Source organism: Chelon labrosus, assembly GCF_963514085.1.
Source record: "Chelon labrosus genome assembly, chromosome: 22".
NCBI classification, from domain to species: Eukaryota; Metazoa; Chordata; class Actinopteri; order Mugiliformes; family Mugilidae; genus Chelon; species Chelon labrosus.
The window spans coordinates 14,675,817-14,700,472 of record NC_140355.1 but is presented as its reverse complement, the minus strand read 5'-3'; the positions used below and the strand labels follow the sequence as shown (position 1 = coordinate 14,700,472).

Here is a 24,656-nt window from a genome sequence, read left to right as displayed (position 1 = left end):
TGCAAATTTTGACGACCTCTCTGTCCATCGGCTGTGAAATATTCATAAACCACAGGGTCGCATTTAATATCTCAATGCCGCTGTCTATTGATAAGTGAAATCATAAAAAATTTAACGGGCATCTCTAGCACATTAAGCAAGAAAAAAGTGAGGTCTTATTTTGTATTTGATGCAAAAAGAAAAAGAAAAACACAAAGGAAAAAAAAAAACAGCATTTTGTACCACATTATTTTTAACAATTCATGAAGTCAATGGTTGAAAGTTTCTTCCAGCAGTAATTGACACCGCTGGGTAAAGGGAGATGGTGTTCTTCCACATTAGCGGCTGGGTGTCATAACATATCACAAAGCAGCCTTCTAACCTTGTCAGAACTTATCATGACACCAATTACGCACACACACGCGCACACACACACATAAAAAAGACAGGCACGTAGCTGACGATGGACTTCTTGCTCATCTGCAAAAAAAATAAAAAATAATAACAGTCCTTGCATGGAAAGGCACAATCTGCGTGGCTTTCTAAAAAGAAGGAGGGAAAAAAAAGAAACTCCAGGGAGGCATGAAGGGTGAACAATCTGAGAAAGCAGAAAATAAATACACACCATGTCACAGTAAAGTGACAATGACAAGGGCACTATCTTATTTGTTCAGTACAAGACAATTAACCTAACTCTATGACATCTTCTTGTACTGCTAAAATAGACTTTGTCATGTAACAGCTCTCTTTTTCTTCATCCCCCTCCCTCCTTCCTTCCTTCCTTCCTTCCCTCCTCCTCTTCTTCTTTTCTCTCTCTCTCTCTCCCATCAGGTCTCCACATAATGGAGCGAGAATGAACAGAGAGCGGCTTAAAAAAAAGCATGAACTGGAGGTTTATTGAGGTCATCTGCTTCCTGTTTATATGGGACCATATAACAGTTCAGTCTTCCCGCCAGGACCCGTTGGCCACTGAACAACATGTCACCAAGCAATATGACTGGCTCATCTCTGACCGTGGACCTTTCCACCACTCTCGGAGCTATCTGTCCTTTGTGGACCGATTCCGCCATGGATTTACGACCAGATATAAAATTTATAGGTGAGTCCACTTTCGGCTTGTGTACTGATGCCACTCATGGCTTTTAGGAGAATATCTCTTTGAATGCTTTTCCTATTTTGAGATCCAGTTGCAAAAAGCTTATTGTGTACACTTTTAGCCTGTCAAATGCACTTTTTTTATATATTTAGATACAGTTAGAGAAATGTTTCTTTTACTTTTTATTGTTTTTATTATGTTAATGAACAAATAATCTTGCTTACCCTTCCTTTTCCTCTCAACCAACCGGACTCCTCCAAACTGACAGGCATACAAAATCAGAAATGAGAAAATAATCGCTAATGTTACAGCTATGCGCGTTCGTATTTCTTTTAGCAAAGCTACATTTGCACACTTTCATTTATTTGTCTCTCATTGAGTATTCCTGTTGCTGATATTGTAGATAGATACAGTGCTCACTGGTGCAGTGCACTTGACCAGGTAGCGTAGCTTGGTGTGAATTAGTAATGCCTGTTTAATATTTGAACAATAGATAGATAGATAGATAGATACTTTATTTATCCCGTGGGAAATTCCGCAAGCAGTAGGATCATCACACAGAGACAGGAGGAACTGCAGTCAGCAAAAGGGTAAAAAACAATAAACATAACATAGAATTACGGCACAATGTATAAAAAGTATGTATAAAATATACAAAAGTGTATAAAAGCAATATACAAACTATAAATACAAAGTATACATAAAGAACAATATATAATGTGTATATAAAATACTATAACATGGACATGAAGATATGGGGTAATATAGATATCATGTATGGTATATAGTGAAATATATATAAGATACGTAGGTAACCATGTTTAAGTCTGATCTTCACCAAGATCACCTCTTTTTAGCGCACCACAAAGGAAGGAGGTGTTTTCCCCCCGTCATACAGAAATGTCCAAATGTCAACAGGAAACAGGTTTGGGACCTAAGGGCATTTTCGCCCACCTTTTTGTTTGCTTACTCGCGTCTGAACCCATTGATGCGCTCTCCTCCCGGTTCGATTTCTTTTCTCCCACATAAAATTCCGAGCAAAATCTGTCACCGCGAACCGTGTGAGAATGTCTGTCTAATTGGTCAGATGCGCCTTGGGTGGGAGCAAGAGAGTGAATACAGGAAGAAGGTCTTATGTTTGGACTCACGCTGTATCTGTGAGACAAACATTTACCTGAAGCACCGGCAGAGTTGGCATTTACTCGTAACTGCGGTAATTATCTGGGCAATATACCAGACCGAACTGCACCAGCTGAATGTCGAGTGCGCTTCAGGACGACGTCTTGAAAATACTGCTGTTCACACCGTGCAAGGGCAACATGCTTCCTTCAGATGACTGAGCAACAAAAGGCAGCCAATGGCTACCGCAGCCATTAAGCTCCAAATTACGGGGTACACCTTGGACTGGAATGAAGTCAGGTCACATTCCCACCACTAACTAAAAGCTCCAGGGTTTGTTTAGGACCTGCCTGACACCACCCCCACTCAAGGATCTTGGTGAGCTTGTTTTGGTCAATACCTAAGTGTTTACACTTGCCCAAATCAACTGAACAGTAGATCAAGAGGGTCAAATTGGATTCACAGCTGCAGGTGTGAAAACGCCCTAGAACTACGCTTCTAGTCCCAACACAATCTTTGCATGAGAAGGAGTTAAAACAAGTGTAACTCTGTAACTCTCAAAAGAGTTTAGGGTCCCAAATAATTTCACAAGGCAGACAAATATATTGAAGGTGTAATTTCATTCATGAGTTCCCTCCCTTTTTTTAATAGATACAGACAATTAATTCTTACTTTCTATGCTATCCCTAACCCGTAAATCGTATTAGGACAATTACTCACGTCTTAAATCAGCGATACCGTTTTCATCTCCCCTTTGTACTTGCACCCAAATAATATAGTTCGAAATTCAATAATAGCAACATGATTCCAGCTCTCCAACACGTCTTTCATTTTCTTGCATTGCCTTCACAGAACTCCTCACAGCTCACATACAGAGGTAGAAGCACAGAAATTGGATAGCTAGAAACTCTCCCTCTCCGATGCGCTTTGATTTCCTTGCATCCCTCTGCAGGCTGCTAACTCGGAATAACAGAGAGTCTGAAACATAGTAAGAGACTCATTTGCCACATTCTTTGGCAGCTCCTTCTCGGAGTTTGTTCCTCGCTTTTTTTCCTCCGTGTCTCTTGGTAACTTGCCACAGCCTCTGGTCCCCACCGGCTTGCGTGCCTTGATATTGTCACATGAACAGTAAACAATGCATTTGCATAATGTGTAACTTGACAGAGCAGGATGTTGCGCAGAGACGCGAATCTCGGAGGCGAAGCTTCAGAAGCCGCTTGCCGCAGACGCCGCGCGGCTGTCGAGCGCTGTCTGTGATGCTGCGGTGATTTATTAAAACGGAGAGCGCGCGTGTTTGCATGTTGGCCGCTCGTGGGAATATTGCCGGGGCCCAGGTGGATCCCGCTGCTTCTCACTCTTAACGAAACATTAGCGCCATCACGTTCAGCCATCAGTGCTGGATGTCCCCTTCCCCGAGACGAGACGAGACAATTAAACTTCACATTGAGAGTGTGGAAAAAATTGAAGCATTTCTCATTAAGAATTAAATGACGGCACTCAACAATCCACACGTCTGTTGAACGACTGCAGATAGAAATGGAAGAAGCAAAGTTTGATCGATCCATTATACTTGTTGAAGCCGCAGCCTAATTTCCCTCCTTGTAGTGATTTGTTCGTATATGAAGGATGCTTTTAAGCATGACGTAGATTCTGTAAATAATCAAAGCAAACATGCAGAAGTTTCCAGTAAAGGTCTAAATGCTGTTCAAGGACTGTCGTTCCAACCTGGACCAGCCAGTTAATTGCAGTGATTAGTACACCTTCAACCAGCGAGGGGGCGGAAATCAGTGACATCAGCTGGTGTAGTGTTTGGTTGGAATGAAATCATACATACCCTCGGCCCTCCTTGGCACATGATTGCCCAGCCGTGCTCCGCTCTAACAACCAATGAGGACTGAATCGCTTCGCAAATTTCCCCGGGGACTCTCCCTGCCTCGACGATTTAGCGGTGGAAAGTGTTTGAATCAGATTTGCGGAGAGACAAAGCATCCATTCCTTTCGGGTTCACTTATCAAGAGAGATTACCCCGGAGGCACGCGCTGCACGGACAATGCCAACCTGATCAGCGACAAACAAATCTGCCCCATCTTTAATAACACATGCAGTGTGCCTAATTTGAAGGATAAACACAGAATTAGGCGGCTTCCAGCCTCTTGTCTCCGGAAAGGTCACTGTCACTTGAAGGGGAAAGGCACACACCGCAAGGCACCAATTATCCTCTCCCTCTAGACCTATGTCTCTTAAAGAAATTATTGGAGTGTGCTTTGTATAAGTAATCGCCACCGCTCTGTCACTTCTGATTGCAATCTTCAAACTTTTTTCTCCCAACTTTTATATATATATATATATATATATATATATATATATATAATATGCGGCGGTGTACATTTCCTATATGGTATTCATCAGTCACAAGAAAGCCACTTTCACTGCCGCGTATCGCTTTTGTATCAGACCTGAGCTGAATAAGGTGTATCAGCGTTGGAATTCAATGGCCTGTTTTGCTCACCCTAGCATCTCTCGTTCTCTTGCTAGTACTCTATTATGGGGTCGAATGTGTTTCAGATGATGCGTGTTCTTTGTTTGGTCTTTGTTGGCAGAGCTCTATCTCAGGTTCTCGTGCGCCTGAGCAAAAAATCCAATATAAATGCAAATCTGGTAGCCATTAATGCATTTTAAAGGCCTCAAATCAGCATTGCACTGTAATCAAAGGAGCACGAGGAGGGTTGTTATTTAGAATAAAAAACATTTATGAAAATGCATCGCTCTGATTGATCACACTTTGAAAAGCCACGCGGGCGAATGAATAGGGGAGGTCTGATACAGCCACTCTCGTCGTTGAACCGCTCGGCTCGCAGAAACATGAAAACGCACAGGGCCCGGAACAAAACCCAGCGGTGACCTGTAGAAAAAGAATACTTGATTAAATTATAATCAAGATGTTTTCCGTGTTAATAACAGAAGAGAGCCCAATTTTTGGACTTAATAAGGTTGAATAAGAGAATGATAACTTACTGTACAAACTAAGTGGCAGACTCATTTAAAAAAAAAAAGGAAACCGGGCCATTCTTTATTTTACTGCACAGTTCCAGATAATTGCAAAACCGTGTTACAGTGTCAATTACCATTATACTACATTACTGGCTCAATGAAAGCCTTTTTGAGGTTCCTCGGACATAAACGCTGCAAATTGGTACCGAAACGACTCATACGCTTAAAAAAAAAAAAAAAAAAAAACGATACCACTTTCAAACTTCTCTTTATTGTCTGCGTCTCCTCGCCTCCAGCTGCTCCTTTGTATCGTTTTACATGAGCTTCACTAATGTCACATTTTAATCTCTGCTGATGTGCGTTTATACTTTATGTCATTCTGGACTGGATGCTAAGGGAGTAAAAGCGGATTCTTAAGTGATTTGTGTTGCATCCACTTTCCCGATATAACACGAGGAAACGTTACATGGTCAAGTGAAATCAAAAATTGCAAGCTCCTGTGCTTAAAACAAAACAATATTGCTACAGTATGGAAATATTATCAGGGCAAGTATTTACAGTAACACATACAAAGGCGTGTTTGTCACTGATGATTATTTAAAAGTCTTTTGAATCAGTTCATATTGCTTAGTGCAGACTGATGCATTTGATGATACATCATCTTGTTCACAGCATGCTTCAGAGCGACACCTGCCAAACCCAAATTAGTCAGCGCATTAATCTCTAATCATAGACACACAGTCGTGGTTATTGCGAAGCAATCACTGTTCCACTGTTTAGACAGATGAGGCGTCTCCAACGTTTTTGTGGGAGATTTTCAGGGGGAAGTGGCTCCGATTCTGGACGAACCGCTAGCTTTTGGAAACCTCCTTGCTCTCCCCTGCGGTCGAATAATTTAAATGGCACATGATTTCCAGGAGAGTGCGCCCCTTGTAAAATATTCTGGCTGCCCAAGTTGGAAATTCGGCCCTGGAAAAAAACGTAGGCAGCCGAACTAACTGTTCCCATCGAGGCCGGCTTCTCTTGCGCCCACCAATTAGACATATTCCAGGAAAATACTGCTTTTTGCGCGGCCTGAATCTCTTGGACATTGCCCTCTATCATTTATAGTGTTATTCAGTTGGGATATTTAATTCAGTAGCCCTACATGCTTCTCAGATACGAGAAAACACAACAAAACAAAAAAATATCATTCTTGCCATTGGACACAAGAAATTGAGGGATACTGGAGAGCTGAATGCTTAATGAAGCAATTACAGAGAGTGTACTATATTCCAGACTGTTGATGCTGTTATGCATTTAAGGGTTTGACATTATAAACATAAAATATACATTTCCACCAATGCTGCAATCGCCGTCATAGTTTGATTTTCAAAGTCTACCTTTGTCCAGCTCCAGAGGGTTTGATGCAGCGCTTTGACGGGGATATCGCGGTTATATTTAAAGCAAGCACATTATGCATATCTCCAATTGAACATTTCGAATTAATTATTCCTAAGCATAATCAGGCCACAGACAACTACTTGATCAGCACTATAACGTGAAGGAATAATCTGCAGCTTTAATTTGCATGTGCAAACTTACTTTACTCGGTATCTAATTTGAACGGCTCATCAAACAGATAGCTCTGGATATCGCATCCCCTTTTTTTTTTTTCTACAAATTTTTATTTTAATTTGCCATGAGCAGAGCATTGTCTGTTGTAGTACTGCAGTGCGTTGCAGAAAACATCTGCAAAAGAAAAAAACGAACACATTTGTGTGGGCGGCGTGGACGTCCCCGCGTGTGCCGATCCGTGTTTTTAAAAAGAAACAAGAAACAACGTGTAACATTTGTCCGACCCAGGTCTTGAATTAGTTCGGATGAGCCGTCTGTAATTGGATAGAGCAAGGGAAGAAGGATTTGATGTAGTCGGCAGGTTTGTTGAGCGGGGCTGCAGCAATGTTTAATTCAGCAGGCTGTAGTCAAAGGAAGAGGAGGAGAGGCGGCCGGGAAGTCAGGAAGGATGAAACAAACTGGAGGAAAAGGGACGGGGCCATCGAAGGGGGTCTAGGATGCCATTAGGCTGGGAGACAGGAAGGCGCTGAAACTGTGTGATAAAGAAAACGTATGTAAGCGCAAGAGACGCGGAAGGGGGGAGTCCGACGAGTTCAGTATCAAAACAAGGGATGGGGAGACAGGTAAGCTGGCAGGGAGGTCATACTCAAGGTGAGGTGGAACACAGAGGCTGGGATGACTCACGGATATGGTGCACCTAAGTGTGCCCCTCTCTGGCAAACAAAAACTAACAAAAGCCGTGTCTGTCAAAATGTTATATTCACTTACATACAGAACCTGGGCACCAGTAGGATATTGCATACTATTCAACTATTTCTGGTTATCCACGCACTTATCTTTAATTGCACAGCAGGTGATATGATATTGTTTAATTTATCTTTTTTCCCTTATGTCCGATAATGAGAGAAGAGCTGTAGTCAAGGCAAATGTGGAACAACAGCAGGGGGAATTACAACAAAACAAATACTTGAAATAGGAAAAAAAAAGAAAGAAATATATTGTGATTTCATCCTCTGTTAATCAACAAATGAACTGAACTTTATTGCAGAAACTTCAGTGCAGAGGTTCTCTCTCACCTCCTCTATTGTGTTGACATTGAGCCGAACACAATAAAAAGCGAACGCGGGTAGCCTCGGGCCTTTATGATGCTGACTGTGTAATTGTGACGTCCTCGAGTCCGGCGAGAAATTGTGATTGCAAGTCATCCCTCATTTGCTGTCAGCTCTCTGCTGTTCGTCCTCTTCAGTGTATCCAAATATAAAGAAGGGACGCGGCGACAGGATCAGCACAATTGTCCGTGAAATGGCGACAAAGACTGGCTTGCGAAACTTTTTGCATTTTGGGCAAAAAGTATTTCCTTTTCGTGTTTCTCCACTGTCGACCGGAGTTCAGGATGTTGCCCGACTTGGCAACACCCGACCTGTAATGATATTCGCTGTAAAGTCTAATTCAATTTGCACGTTTTTCTCGTGATGCCGTTTCTAGGTGATTAGAATATTAGCTCATAAACATGCTGTCACCAGAAAGCAACTTGGCTGTTGCCTCGTGCTCTGGCAGCATACATGAATTCCCATTTGCTGACTGAAGCAGTAACGACTTCCAACACTTGGATTTCAGTCACTTGTCTGAGCCAGTCGGGCTAGCTAGCTGAAACTCCAGCACAGTTGAAATCTCTCAAGTCGCCGTTTTCACTGCTGAGCACCAAATGCAGGATTATTCTTTTAAAAACTTTCACATCATGCCTAGCACACACGCAAACACAATGCTATCTCGGGGAAACCATTACAATCACGAATGTGCTGCTGATGCTAGGTATGGATCTGCATTTTTTTTAATATATGTAGATGTATAGTTGTAGTTGGGACAATAAACAGGAAATAATCTGTTGGGGGGAAGAGGGGGGGACTCTATGCCACTTTCCTTCTCCAACCTCGTGGTAAAAAGCCCCCGCTGTGGGATGACTTAATTACTGGCAAGGAAGGGATGGTAATTAGAGGAGAAACAGGAGGCTAGAAGAAACTGTCAGGGTTAAGTACTGACTAATTCACTGCGTGGGACGCCTGTGCCACTCTCTCTTGAGACCGGCAATACAGCATCTCCACAAGAGCAACAAGAGCTAATGGAGCAGCCATGCCTCGTATTACCATTTCTGTGATATGGTGATCCAGGCTGCTTAATCATACGAACTATTCATCCTCAATGAGCCCTGCATGTTCTGAAACAATATCGGAAATGTGGACGTGATATGGTGATAAAAGTTTTATCACACTGTTTTCCATGAAACGAATTCGAAAAGCAACCACTCAGTGACCACAATGACTTTTAATCCGCAAAAGTAAAGGTGACTCCTGTTATTGTTTAGTTTGTATTTTATGCTTTAAAGGGGAACTACTGTTTTTTTACAACCTGGACCTTATTTCTGGCATAAAATACGGTTGTTTACTCACACATATAACTTTTGTGTAATTCGTGTTCCTTCAGGAGATAATTAGATCAGCGTATATCCATATAGTGGGAGTGACTGGGGCACCGAAACCAAAACCCTAACCCTAACCCGGCCTCTAAATAACACATTATCTGCTGCGAAACTCATTCATTTCACCAACATTGCTACTGCTATGGTTCGTCCACAACCTCAGAATCGGAAAAATATTCAGCCATGCTGCAAAAAAACTAGCAGTAGCAAATTACGCGCGGCGCTCAGAGATGACATCATCCAGGTCAGAAGACATCATCCAGGGTCTGTAGGTCAATCTACAGCTAACTCCGGACTCAAGGGGGACTAGCACTAGCGTACGATAACAAAATATTGGTGAAATTAACGAGTTTCGCTGCAGATAATGTGTTATTTAGAGGCTGCGTTTCGGTGCCCCAGTCACCCCCACTACATGGATATATGCAGATCTAAATATCTCCCGAAGGAATACGAATTACACAAAAGTTATATGGGTGAGTAAACGACCGTATTTTATTCCAAAAATAAGGTCCAGGTGGTAAAAATCAGTAGTTCCCTTTTAAGGACACTTTGAACCACACATGGATTTATACGTTAGCTAGATTGTGTTTCAGGCTAAGGTTTGGTGGAACTGAGTTGGATATGGTACAACTCAACAAACATAGGGTTGTCGAGATGTCAGTGGAGGGTGAAGTCTAAACACACTTAAACATACCGGCAGAAGCACTAATCTAACAAATGGAAAACAATTATGTGGGAGTGCTTTGCAGAGAATGTAAGAAAGTCAAGTAGGTACGTGGACAACAAAAAACATAATCAAAATGATAGCAATAACCTATTGAGCAGCTCTTTTAATTGACACTTCAGTTTGGTTGCCTTTAAGATGACTTTACAGTTACCTCTACAAAACGAATCTCGCTTAAACAAACACGATATATACAACGCAACATTTCAATATCTATAAATACATAACCTCAGAGCATGTTCCAGCGCACAGCGTCTCTTAAAAACACCTCTGTAGAGGTGTCTTTCCTCTCCTACCCCTTTTGCCCTGCAGTCAGTGCATTGCTTTGGTGTTTTTTTGTGACCTACACGTACAGAAAAAAAAAAAAAAAAAGGTTTATTCTTGGCCTCCTGTGGAACATCTGAGTCAGTTCACTTCCAGCAAAAAAACGCTGAACATGTTGGACATATTGCCCTAGCTGTGATAGAAATGTAGTGTATCGCAGACTCTCTGCTGTGAGAATTCAGTCCAAAATTAATTTCCGATGGGTCCTTTGTGTGCTACTTACCTCAATATTTGGGCAGTTTGCATATTAGATACTTTGTCAGCTGTATTTATTTGCTAAGTAGATTATTTTAGAATCGTAGTCATGGTTATTTAAAGATCTTGTACATCACTGAAGAGAAAACCCTGCTTATCGTGAGAAGATTGCCTCTACTGTTTTTTATGTTTGCATTACTTCTTACATTAAAATGTGATTCCAATATTCTATATGTCAAGGAAGGACTGCCTAAATAAATCTCTCTCCTCATGCAGTGTAGACTGAAGTAATAGGATGTTAGATAAAAACATTACTCTAACCTGCTGTGTGTCATTAAAGAACCTTTCTTCTGGAAATCAGTTTAAATTGATAAATTTGTAGGGGGGCTGCGGCCGGTCGTGCCACATACTCTTCAAAGATAATAACCCAAAGTCAAAGAGATTCAGGCTGATAGAAAGATCTATTGCATCTAGGTAGTCAGTTCTTTCGGTAATAAGTGTGTACAGAGGGAGTGTTCGAAGGAGGACACACCAGGAGATGTCCAGCCTGGTATCCTCGGGAAGGTTGTTTTGATCTCCAGGGGCTCACACAGCAAAGGCCCGATAAGTGGGTTTAACAAGTAATGACATGTTTCTCATTTTCAGACTTGAAGCAGTGAAGCAGCAATGATATTACCACTCACTGACTTGTGCACTGCCATGTGACATGATATCTAGCAGCTAAAGCACTGTGTGATTTCAAAACACAGGAGAATAGTGCGGAAATGTACTCACTAACTGAGGGTCAAGTGTCTAAAAGAGGACATGGAAAGGACGGTTAATTCTGCATCTTATGAGAAAACAGCTTTCTTAAATAGTCATCTGATTTAAAGCGTGCTTTTTCTGTTATCTTGGCGAAACAAGTTACCCAAACCATTTTCTCTCAAATTCAGAATGAAGTTAGATGTTGAGCTAAATGAATACAGTGGAATACAGTGGAAACGGCAAATATCTGTTCACACAGCTCTGCATTATGCATTTTATATGGACTTGTGGCAATCTTGATAATTTCAGTCCTGGTTGATGTGGTCATGGTAGTATTTACAGTTAAATACAACAGTTGTAGTTTGATATTACAGGTACACCATTCTGGGATTACCCCATCATTCTGCGAGCAACCGTAATTTGATTTAAGCCCCTCATCCAACAGCTCACCACAATATTTCAAACGGATTAGCTCTGAAAAATGTCAGAAATATAATTATTGCCTTGTTTTGCAGATGTATATTTAAAAAATTGCTCACTGACAAACCTAGAGTGTACTTTAGTGTTTTAGTTTGGCTCAACTCCCATCCACTCACATGGGGGGGCGGAGCTTATGAGCTATACTGCAGCCAGACACCAGGGGGAGCTCAACATGCCTTAACTTTTTAGGAGCTGTTACTTAATTTAGCGGTAGATAGTGACTTAATAGATATTTACTTAGAGTGGTAATCTCAAAGATTTAAGTTTAAGAGATTAATTTTTTGAGACTTGCTTCCCAGTGCAGCTCACTGTGCATATTTACTGAACAACGCTTGTGTTTCTAGACTTTCACTTGCATCCAAAGGTGTTTTTTTGCAAGCTATCACTGTCTAGGGTGCTAATATCTATCCTCAAGCACCTTATTTGTCCCAGAGCTCTTCACAGGCTGTGTTGCAGTCCTCAGCGAGCTGACGAAACTAATTTTCATCCTTGAACCTGACTGCTAGACAGTTTTTCTCAACCCAATATTAATACGTTGTCATCCAGAAGCAAAATGAAATTTAGGTAGATGCAACAAATAACAAGGATTACGAAATTGAAAAGCAGTTTTTTCCCCACACACAACAAATACAGTATGCAGAAATCATCAGCATAATGATATTTTATTTGGAGTATGACTGACTGTTATTATGGAGCAAATTGAGTTCAGGAGCGAATGGACGGGATAGAATAGGCTGCATCTATGGCTCTAACAACAGTGGTTGTTTCTTTTTATTGCATGAATGCTTTGACCTTGGGAGGTTTTTACATTATATGTAGAGTAGGAGCGCGTCGTTTGCGATTGTATTACAGGACACAGAAGGTGATGAAGTGTTGCATCAACTGTATACGGGAAGACTTAACATGTGAGATGAGAGCATATGCAGATGGATGGAATAATCTTCAAAAGTGCATTGGCCTCCCTGAAAGCAATCTGAACTGCATTTTTCAAGCGGATCGTTCAGCTTCCTCTTTTGCAGGAAAAGATATTTGAGATTCCTTATGATCCTCGTTTTCATTTGAGTGCAAGTCAGTCCCTCCCACCGTTGTTTGTTGCGTAGGCTCATAATTTCCATTCAGCCCCTGCCCACACAGTCAGACGAGTTCATCAGCAGAACTTCTCACATTACACAGTTAATTAGATTCAAACACATGCTCGTGTCACTCACCCGTGCCTTCGCTTCCGGCACCATGTCCCAACAAATTCTCAAGATTAGGGCGAATTAAGAGATTGTTTTTGATTAGATCCATTTTCATTTCATTGCCTCATCACAATTACAAACTGCACTGACTAAACTATTATGCCAACAATCGTATTCCAGTTAGGCAATCACATTCCATTTGCTGATATGCCCCAATTAATAGCGGGTAACTAAGATGCTTACAATTGAATGTGGGATCTTTTTAGGTATTGCGGCGCATGTATTGCATTAACGTATGGTCGTTTCATTGAGGATTTCCAAACACATAGCAAAACCCAGGCACCGAGTGTGTGCTGTGTTGCCCCCGAGCAGACTTTATTGCATTAACCGTGTCGCTGTGGTCCTAAGTAAATTAGATTAATGGTGTTTATTTCTCCTTTGCCTTAACTCGAGCCTATTGAGGATTTTGTCTGGGGTCAGTTTATTTTCTGCAGACACAGAATTAAATAATATAATGGCCGAGTCGAATTACTTTCCGAAAAGCTTTATTCCAACGGCCCTGCATTCACTGGAGTTAAAAAAAAAAGAAGAAAAAAAAAAATCATTCACACAATCGTTTAACAATTCAGAACAACTTTTCAATTTAATTCTTGAAAAACCATTATTTTTTTTTCTGCTTTTCTACTGAAAACTGTAGACGAGAAGTTCGGAAAATATTGCAAGCCCGTGCAAAAGTTGACCAAAGGCATCAAAATTCTCCCCAAACTAGGCCCTGTCTCTGTACAATTAAAGACAGCCTTTCTGTCTCCGAGTGTTGATCTTGTACATCACATTAACCTTGTCAAAATCCTTCATGCACAACTGATTTTCTCTCTTCGTCTCCCTCTCTCCGTAATTCCTTCCTTTCCACTGCACCATCAACAATAGGGTCATTACTGGCCTAATGCCACCACTTTACACAGATGGACTCTGCAGGCTTGTTGCATGATGTCACATCTTGGAGAGATGCTTGTGTAACTGGGAGAATAATGGTTAATGGGGTAAAAAAAAGCAATTTTGGGCAGATAGTGGGACAATTAGGTTGCTGCTGTTACTGCCTGAACATTTTTTTTTGTCTGCTGTATTACCAACAACATTATGGCCCAGTTTATACAACTTTAAATGCCTTGTAAACTTTTATGCAAGATAGTGAGGTCATATTTCTTTTTTTTAAAGTGCATATAAAAATGTTACCTAACAGAACCTGATGGAAAATATGCAACTATTTCTGTGAGACGCTATGTCTTGTATTGTCCCTATCTTGACTGACACACAGGAACATTGACAGTGAGTCTAAAGTGATTTATTGTTAACACATACCTAATTTTATCCAAACCCATTAGCTCACAGCGGTCTCTCGGATATTTTTACGTGGCCTCTCTTCCTCCAGGCTGATGGTACGGCAGAATTTCCAAAATGGCTCTCCCCATTTCATCCTCTATTTATTCTGATGTGCTTGGAAACGTAGCACGCGCTGTTGTGTGTTGAAGTGGAAATTAAAAAGGAAAAAGAAAAAGCAAACAGATGTGCTAATACCCCACCTCTTTCCGTGTTGCTCTTCGCTGTGCGCTGGAGCATAGGATTAAGATTCATTCCATAATATTTTGAATGATTTTCGGTGGCTGAAAGTCATGCAGGATTTCAATTGTATCTCTGTCTGTTTGATTTATTAGCGGGATTTTCCTCCTTATTACTAGGAAGGGTCTGTAGTATCACCCCCATTTCCCCCCCCCCCCCCCCCCCCCCCCTTTTCATTCTGTCAAGGTGCTACATAATACCGTGGCCATGCAGGAACAACGAGGTCTTCTCCAAAGAAATAAATGTTATTATCCCTCTCTGGGGAACATGACCATGCAAATCCAAGATATGTAATGCACGGTCGATGATGAAAATATTCTAGTTCCTTACTTACTAGGTCAGCCTGGTATTATCTTCCTGATCATGAGTAACATGCGACAGTCACGTTATACAGAATGTGGTTTTTGCCGTGCCCTGCCCTTTCTTTAGCCCGTCCTAACCTTGCCTGTAAGACGACACGGAAAAAGCTTGAAATGCATAGACACGAAGCGCATATTATGCCGGTAATGGCATGCTATTTTTATGCACTTCCATGATATCACGTAAAAGATGTCCACTCTGGTTTATCCACATTACAAAGACCTAATCAGCACTGATTTATTTTGTGTCGCTATACGGTATGCTTCTCCAGAAAGGTCAGTTAGTGACGTGTGTAGAACGTACAGCATGCAACAAAAGGTTCCACGAAAGTCCCAAGTTTCACATTGGTTCAGAATTAATGAGCGATGTCCTTTTAATTTAAATGTCCTCTCCTAGTTACAGACATCCTGAATCAACAATGAAGCCATCTTGTCTCTTAAAGGGGAAAATACAGTTTTTTACAACCTGGACCTTATTTCTGGCATAAAATACGATCGTTTACTCACCCATATAACTTGGGTGTCATTTGGAGTCGCTCGGACGATATTTAGATCAGCATATATCCATATAGGGGGAGTGACTGGGGCACCGAAACGCAGCCTCTACATAACGCATTATGTGCCGCGAAACTCGTTAATTTCACCAATATTTTGTTATGATATGCTAGTGCTATTCCCCGCTGAGTCTGGGGTCTCTAGATTGACCTACTAACCTCTGACCTGGATGATGTCATCGCTGAGCGACATGCGCAACCCGCGCAGCTTGTAATTTTTTTGCAACATGGCTGAATATTTTTCCAATTCTGAGGTTGTGGACAACAACTTTGTTTATGATGGACGTCGTTACCGTTTTGAGCCAGATGTATATGGATGAGGAGCGTATCATAACAAAATATTGGTGAAATGAACGAGTTTCGCGGCAGATAATGCGTTATTTAGAGGCTGCATTTCGGTGCCCCAGTCACTCCCACTATATGGATATACGCGGATCTAAATGTCGTCCGAACGACTCCAAATGACACCAAAGTTATATGGGTGAGTAGACGATCGTATTTTATGCCAGAAATAAGGTCCAGGTTGTAAAAAACGGCAATTCCCATTTAAAAATGGACAGTCATGGAAGAAACAGACACAAAAGGGCAGCTCAGCAAAAATAATAACCCTGCACCGCGACGCAGCACATATGGACAGTCGTAAACCCTGCTGTGCCATGTGTTGGTCTAGATGTAATAACATTTATCCTACCTCCATGAGAGGGTATCATATCCAAGTAGATGAGATCACGCAGCACTGTGTCTGTGTGGGAACACCATGTACAGAATGTGAATACTGTGTGGGAAGACAAAATCGCTTCTCAAAGTCATTCATGGGGGAATTACCATTATTGGATCAAAGTCTAGCCCCAGTGCTAACAGCTTGCCAGCGTTTTATGTATTTATTTAATTTTTTGGTTGTTGAGACCCTCATGGTGTCGACTATCAGTCAGATGAGCACAACTCCATAACGAACAGCGTGGCAAAGAATCAAGACTCTGCAATGTTTTAATGGGCTTTCATAAATAATGTAGGATGCTATAACACAAAGTCCCCATGAGTAGGACAATTTGCTAATTAATTTTAATATTATTACACCATCAGTCATTTGGCTCACGCTGTATTACCAAACCTTTGTCATTTCTATAAAGGAGAGTTGCATTAATCATCATAGTTGAACGCATTCGTTTTCATATTTTAAATTTCTGTCCAGGATAGAGAGCAGAGTGAGCACGTAAATAATGCTTCCACTAACATTTTGGTAAAAAAAAAAAATCAGAAATGACTCACTCTCGTCGTGGTCTAAGAGCAAATATGACATCACTGCTATTCCTATTGTATATTCCTGCTCCCTCTTTTGAATTGTTGTTTTGATACACCATTAAGTTTGTGCTAGTCGCAGCAGTAGAGCATTGCCATAAACACTGCTGTGTTTGCGTTGGCGCAGTAAGTAACCTCGAGAAAAACACTAAGCCCTGTCCGCATTTAAAGCAATTCAAGGGGTGGTTGCTAGCGGACGTTCCAGGCTCTGGTTGCCGAGGTAACCCTCTTGTATATTCCCCACTCCAAGTGTTTCCAAGTGAAAAAAGGCAGAACATGAAATTATTGGTAGGGTATGGTTGGAGGTAGCTCTTCATGCTACCAACAATCTCTTCTTGCCTTCTGTTTGGAAGTAAAATACCTTCACTAGAGTTGCTGCTACTCATGGGTTCACCGGTTTTCAGAATCCTTTGTTTTTTGTGTCATATGTCAATCAACGTGGTCAAAGCACTACAACATTACTACTGAATTTATTTAGTATTGCACGTATCTTGTCACCGCATCACTTAATCCTGACTGTGGTATACAAACAGGAAGCCCATTGTAGTTAACAAAAAACTAAAAAAATACAACTTGGTTGGTGTTTCAGTCGACAGAAATAAAACTAGACAGGAAAAACTCGAAACATAGCTGGAGCAATTATTTATATTCACTAAACTCGAATAAAAAAATACACGGGAAATGTCTTAGTCTTCGGTGGTTTGGTTAAATATCTCAACACAACGAGCGTGAGGAGGCGTTATTGCACATTCATATTGAAACTGGGTCATCTACGACTTTGTAAATGCAGTCACAGTCAAAGTGTTGTTTGTATTGTCTGTGAAGGTTCTCAGTCATCCAGGTCACAGTATATCCAAAAAGCGTTTTAAGAAAGGCAACTGGACTTGTAGGACTTCTTAAAGACGTTTCGCCACTCACCTGAGTAGGTTCTTCAGTTCTAAAGGACTGATGGGAAGCTGAGGTTTAAATAGGAACGTCTGTGAGTGTAGCCCATCAGAAAAACCTTTCTTGGTAAAACAAGTGGGGAAACATCTTCAAGAAACTCTACATGTATTGTAATTGTGAATTTAATTTCACTGAAAAAATACCCCTATATTATATAGGCAATTAACTGAACTAAAAGTAAGCCTTGTAAACAGTGAAAACTAAACTAAAGCGAGCAAAATGAGATCAATAACTATTAATGGGCACATATAAAACGGTATTAATTCTGGTCCTAGTGCTTCATTTAAATTTCTTTTAAAAAAAAAAAACAGACATTTGAAAACTTTAGATCATCTTGAGTTGGTCTAAGTTCAGAGATTCGACAGACAGCAGTTCATGCGCCTGCTTTGTTTGGCTGTCGGAAAAAAGGGCCGCTACTCCCGGGAGTATTTTGTTATGTGACGATAAACTTGTCTTAATAATTCAAAATGATGTTGTTGCATCGCATCCCTTTTCAAGCGGCGATTGTCAAGTCTTCCCTACCAAACAAGCAGTGGAACAAATGGCTGAAAATGAAAGGTTCATCCTTTATCAAAGCATGAAAACAATCTGTTCCCTCGCACATCAGGACGAGCAGACGCGTCGACGAAACCACATCAATGGGCCCCAAACAAACACGCGCGTGCACACAGCTTCTTCCGTGAAGTGTTACATTTCCCTGGCAGAAAGAAGCCAACAGGAGTCTTAAAGGGGAAATGCGTATTGTTTGGTTACATTTTGAAAAGTGGTGTTTTAATGATTTTGCTGCTGTCTATGTGCTCTCTTTGCTCTGGGATAAAACTGTTTCCTGTCCATGATTCCTGTCCACCGATGAGTCCATTGACTGTAAGCCTGGGGTATTAGGTTTCACATTCATCTAAAACTTGCATCCAGGGAGACAATAGGGTTTATAAAATAATATGACTCTAAATTAAACTTTTAGTGTAACTTAAGCATGGCTGCTATAAATGAACAGAGCACTATTTTTTTTACACTGCAAAGATTTGAGATGCTTCTTAATTCCGTAACTATTACGTATGACACGGACCTATAATAAATAACAACTCAACTGAATCTTTGTCTTACACCCGTAGCTTCCCAGTTAAACTACTGTTTTTTACAACCTGGACCTTATTTCTGGCATAAAATATGATTGTTTACTCACCTATATAACTTTGCGGTCATTTGGTGTTGTTCGGACGATATTTACATCCGCGTATATCCATATAGTGGGAGTGACTGGGGCACCGCAACGCAACCTCTATTTTGTTATGATACGCCAGTGCTGTTCCCCGTTGAGTCCGGAGTTAACCGGTATCTATTCGCGGACGTGCAGCGGTTTGTATTTCTTTGGCCAGCTGTTCCTCTCTCTGCTTCTGCATCCTCCTTTCAGCAAGCTCCGCATCCGTATACTCAAAACGGTAAGGACGTCCATCATAGACAAAGTCGTAGTCCACAACCTCAGATTCAGAAAAAAATTCAGACATGTTGCAAAAAAACTAGCAGTAGCAAACTACAGATAAACAAGCCACGCTCAGAGATGACATCATCCAGGTCAGAGGTTAGTAAGTCAATCTACAGACCTGGATGATGATAACAGGTAACTCCAGACTCAACAGGGAATAGCACTAGTGTATCATAACAGAATATTGGATAAATGAATGAGATTCGCGGCAGATAATGCGTTATTTAGAGGCTGCGTTTCGGTGCCCCAGTCACTCCCACTATATGGATACATGCAGATCTATAAATCTGACGAACAAATGACACCAAAGTTATATGGGTGAGTAAACGATCGTATTTTATGCCAGAAATAAAGTCCAGGTTGTAAACAACAGTAGTTCCCCTTTGGCATAGTATGTTGCTGAATAACAACCATATTAAAATAATAAGTTTAAATAGTCATTATTTCAACACAAACACTAAAATCACTGATACTGAATGGTTTGAATCTAAATATTCTTAGAAAACACCAGGAAATGGCTTTGACTGCTCAGTATGCAACAAATATTACAATTTGTTACAGCATCAAAGCAGTAAATATTCCATTTTCTAAAAAACTACATCGTACTAAGTGGCATTTGTGCGAGGTGAAAAGGCGTGCTAAAAATACTGCTAACACTAAATTATGATGTAATACAATACAATATTAACTGCAACAACCTGCAGCTACGGAAAATTACAGCGCCTTTGAATCATCACCTCCCTGACACAAGTCTGTGTTCTTCTTATAATTATCATTATAAGCTTCATAAATGGCATGATGTGCGAACAGATGTGCAGACATGATGTACAGGTGCACAGGAGTCTGACGGTGTTTTTGGTACCGTAAATGTAAAAATAACATTCAGTTCAGTGAAGAAAATACAATAAATTATAAAATCTGCTTTTAAATTGTGTCTGTCTTTGCAAGCTACAGCAGAACAGATGTAAATGTGAATGTATATGTGCAGCAGTTACATCCATATGCACTCACTTACCAAAACATTAGGGGTTACACTAGTAAACTAGGAATGCGTTCCAGTTTAACAGTCGTTCCCTGAATCCCAATCCCCGAGTGTTAAATTGTTCAGTTTATGCTGAAACAGCACAAAAAAGGAGGTGATTCAACGGTATGATCGTTTTTAGATTGTGCAGTTTGCGGTGCAGTTAAATTGGATCGCACAAAACCCAAAAATATTTCTTATTTAGCCTAATCCCAACTAAAACGGGGCTGTGAAAATAACAGAAACACGTGTCGCTGCAACACAGCACAATTCAGTAGTACTACTACTAATGAACTGTCAATTAAGTTTGTAAATGTTTGGACATTTTCTGTTCAACTGCGGCTATATAATCGACGTGTGCTTAAAGCTGAGACTCTCGGCTTTAATTTAAGGGTGCTCGCATCCAAATTGGAAGAAAGGTTTAGGAAGTGCAACCATTTTTTTTTCGCAGTCCCTTGTCTTCCTATTTTCTAAATGTTATGTTATGCACCAAGCTGTACAAAACACCGGAGGCCTTTAGACTATTAACAATACTGTCAAAGTTGCTCTTTAAATTATACTAATGTAAGTTTAGTGGTACATACATTACACCCTCCAGATGCTGATTTATTAAAAGGACCCCAGTGGGAATTAAACACTACACTGTAAGCAAACGCAGTCACTCAAGATCCAGCGCTCCATAAAGAACTCAACATGCAGGATTTATTTTAGCTTGTTTTTGTTGTTGCATTATTTTTATTTAATTTTATTTTTATTTTTTCCAGCGGCAGGTGCCTCCTTTAAATCATCCTTATGAAATGCCGTGCGCCGCAGCGTTGCCCTTTACGACAACAACTTGTCTACTTCAAATAAAGTCGGCGTTTTGATAACATTAAGAGCCGCGGAGCTCAAGATGTGAGATTTCATCATAAATGCGGGAGCTGTTCGAGTGAAGAGGAAATGGCACGGGCTTTGTTTGCCGGTGGTAGCGCTACAGATGCGTACATGGCGCTGACACAGTTCAAGATGTAACTGAACAGCACATCTGAATATGTTATGCATTATCAAGACTTTGATGCCGTGTGAGAGGAGGGCAGGGGCAAACAAGTATAGCACGTTTTTTTTTTATTGTTTCCCGGTGTCATTTATGAGGCACCCGAGAACATCTTGTCTCCGGGCGCTGCCAAGCCAGTTTCCCAGTCAATTAATTAGAGATTTTCTTTCAACAAAAGCGTACCTCTCCTTCCTGTGTGCTGCCACACTTTGAATATCCGTCATGCTCTCTCAATTTTCTTTTTCCCAATCTGGGCTCCGACATCAGGATCAAATAAGTGCCTGTGGTGACACACTGTATGATGGTCATTTCCTGCCCCTGTCAGAGCTTTAGGGAGTATTCACTGGATGTCAATACGGCCCAGCTCTAATTGAAGCAGACAACATGCTGCCTGGAAGGTGTTATGACATGCCGTATTCACACTTCCTGTCCACTTCTGTTCTCTGGTTACAAGGAGCGCAAAGTTATTCATAACACTCTTTAACTTGGGCAAAACAAGTCATATAAAAAACTCTCCAAGCAAACAGAAAGCCTTAAAATATAAAGATAATGACGTGCGCTGTGGCAAACCATTGTTATGGCAACTATTTAGAAGGCTGGGTCTTGAGAACGGGGGCCGCAGATGCAGACGCAAGCGAAATCTCCAGGTGCTAACACAAATGGGCCTGACTGACGCAAAGCAGGCACCATGTGGAAGAGATGCTGAGTGCATTATTAGTACAAAGAACACAGAATCAGCAGGTGGACTCGGGGGTGAGTTACAGTAATGACCGTTCCCATGTGCTCCCCTCTCTCACTCTCTCTCTCCCCCTTTTAAAAGCAGTTAGAGGTGAAATGGAACGAGGCTAGAAGATGGCCGAAAGAGGGAAAAGGGCCCATCTTCATCAGGCACTTGAAGTTCCAAAATAAAAGCATCGGAAATATTAATATACATTGCCCCAGATGTACTGTCGCGGATGGAATGGATGGGCAGGACATAGACGTCTCGTATATTAATTCGGGCTGCTGGAATTGCTAATGGGGAGCATTTGTGCTAGTGTGGAGACTCTGTAGAGTGGTATAGATCGCACTAAAAGCACTAAAATGCACTCTTCAGAATTTGAAGTAAGCAATACGACTACAGGCTGTGCATCGCGAAAACAAAAGTTAGCGATGTGGCAAGTCTTCACACGTTAAACATGGTTTTCTACAGTATTAGACTGCAGCATTTTAATGTTTACACATTGTAGAGGCTCTTTCGATGTTTTGCTGCCCCAAGAGTTGCCCTTGATTCAATGGCCTGGTTTCATAGTTACAAGTGTTAAAGGAGTAGGCGACCTTGCTTTCAGCTTGGAATTGTGCAGCCTGCAATTCTTGCTCTTAACAGGTCACTGTGCCTGGTCCGCCTTGTTCCAATACGCCCTGCGATATTTAAAACAGATCTACTGACCAAAAATACATGGTCTTCTTGTTCTGTCTTGTTTTCTACTGTCTTATTTAAAAAGCCCCTAGCTATGATGCTATTCCATATGGCACATAAAAGAAGAGCCTGCGTTTAGCATCAGTCCCTCGTAAATTACCATAGTACCACGTATATTGGATTTAGCGGCAAACAGAAGCAGCCTGTGCAGTTCATATACAGGAAAACTAAACGTAAGGCTGTTGAGACGTGACATTCTATGGATATTGTATGGTCTGTAAGATTTATATAAATATCCGTGAATAAATCTAATTTTGTAGCAAACAGTTGACTTTCAATCTAACTTTGCGAGCTAGCGCTTACAAAATTAAGCTAGTTCACGTTATGTCTGGACCTCCGGGTTTTGATCCAACTCTCTTTACGTAACTGTAAATCTCCATGGTCAAGAGATGATCTAAGTAAGGGGGGGGCATGGCATTTTGGGAAAAACAACGCTTGTGCTTTGCGTTGGTTGAAACGCGCAAAAATATTTCCGATTTGCTATGAGACAATGGTGGAGCAAATTAGCCCCTGGCGGGCCTCCATAGTATTGTCAATGTATGGGAAACACTGGTTTTGTATGTATATGTATGATTTATTATTTTTTTTCTGTCACTCTTTCACAATAAAAGCCATCCTGTGTCCCCTGTGTTTAATGAGAAGCAGGGCCAGTAGGAAATATTTGGTTAACCCTATCCTCATCTTCTCATCTTGTCCTGTGAAAGGTCGCAGGGGGGCTGGAGCCTATCCCAGCTGTCATCGGGTGGGGTACATCCTGGACAGGTCTAATCCTATCCTCTGAAAGAAAAATAATATTAAGCTCAATTCTATTTTAAACAATTTCTATACCTGCGTAGCGGTTAGCACTGATGCCTCACACCAAAAAGGTTCTGGGTTCGAATCCACGGGCCGACTGGGCCTTTCTGTGTGGAGTTTGCATGTTCTCCCTGTGTCTGCGTGGGTTCTCTCCGGGTATTCCGGCTTCCTCCCACCGTCCAAAGACATGTTCTTTAGGTTCATTGGTGATTCTAAATCGGCCGTAGCTGTGAGTGTGAATGGTTGTCTGTCTCTCTGTGTTAGCTCTGCGATAGACTGGCGACCTGTCCAGGGTGTACCCCGCCTCTCGCCCGATGACAGCTGGGATAAACTCCAGGCGACCCCGCGTCCCCTCACAGGACAAGCGGTTACAGAAGATGGATGAATGAATGATAATTTCTATACCTTAAATGTTTAGCAATACCATTTAATCTCCTGGTCAGCAGCATGGTCTACTGTTTGAGATAAATAATCATTTCGGTTCAAAGTATTTCCAGTTGATCCTTCCTGAACTCAGAGTAAATCACCCTATTCATTCCTGTTTTAGCATGTTGATGCCATCAGCATAATTCACTGTTGATGCAATGAATGAATCATTAAAGCCCTCGAAAACATCAATTAATCCAAAATAATCCAACTGGAACACTGGCAGAAACGTGTTAATGCAGCCTGTTTAATTTTTAATTTGTTTTCATTCTGCCAAATTAGTTATACATTGCGTTTTGCATCCAGTTGATCCTAAATAGATGACTTTCCACAAGCATTATCTGTGCAGTAATTTGGCTCCGGCAAGGACAGGCTGCGCCGCGAACACGAGACTCTGTGCACAGTTCGTGTTAATATCTAAGGCAAGAAATTCAAACAAATCAAAGCCGCTTTCACCGGCTAAATTGCACAGGTGCTGACTTTGAAAGAGTTTACTGCGAGTTTGCTCCGCTGGCCTTGATGTGTGCGTCTCTATTTGCGCCGTAACAAGTGAAAGCTGAAAGTTCTGTGTGAATACATAAAAAAAAACAAAAAAACAGTGCATTTCATCACAATCGATGTGCTTCAGACAATATTTTTCATCAGGCTTTGTCTTGATTGAGTTCTAAAATAGACAAAGACATGTTGGAGACACCGGTACATTCATTAGAAAAGCTGATCTCTAGTGGAGAAAACATTCTCATCTCTCTCTAGCTATTTGAGATGAGGGAGTTGGCAGTTTGATTACAATAATGTATTT

At 41.2% G+C, this 24,656-nt stretch overlaps 1 protein-coding gene across 1 annotated transcript in view; it reads left to right on the top strand.

Annotated features, from left to right (window-relative positions):
- Positions 1 to 406: 406 nt before the first annotated feature.
- The window catches only part of brinp1 (bone morphogenetic protein/retinoic acid inducible neural-specific 1), a gene marked incomplete at its 3' end in the record, with an annotated part of 87,926 nt that continues 63,676 nt past the window's right edge, over positions 407 to 24,656 (top strand). The window contains exon 1 of the mRNA XM_084572819.1: positions 407 to 1,078. Within this exon, the coding sequence (XP_084428945.1) occupies positions 861 to 1,078 (218 nt within the window). The 5' untranslated portion in view covers positions 407 to 860. The remainder of the gene's footprint in view (positions 1,079 to 24,656) is intronic.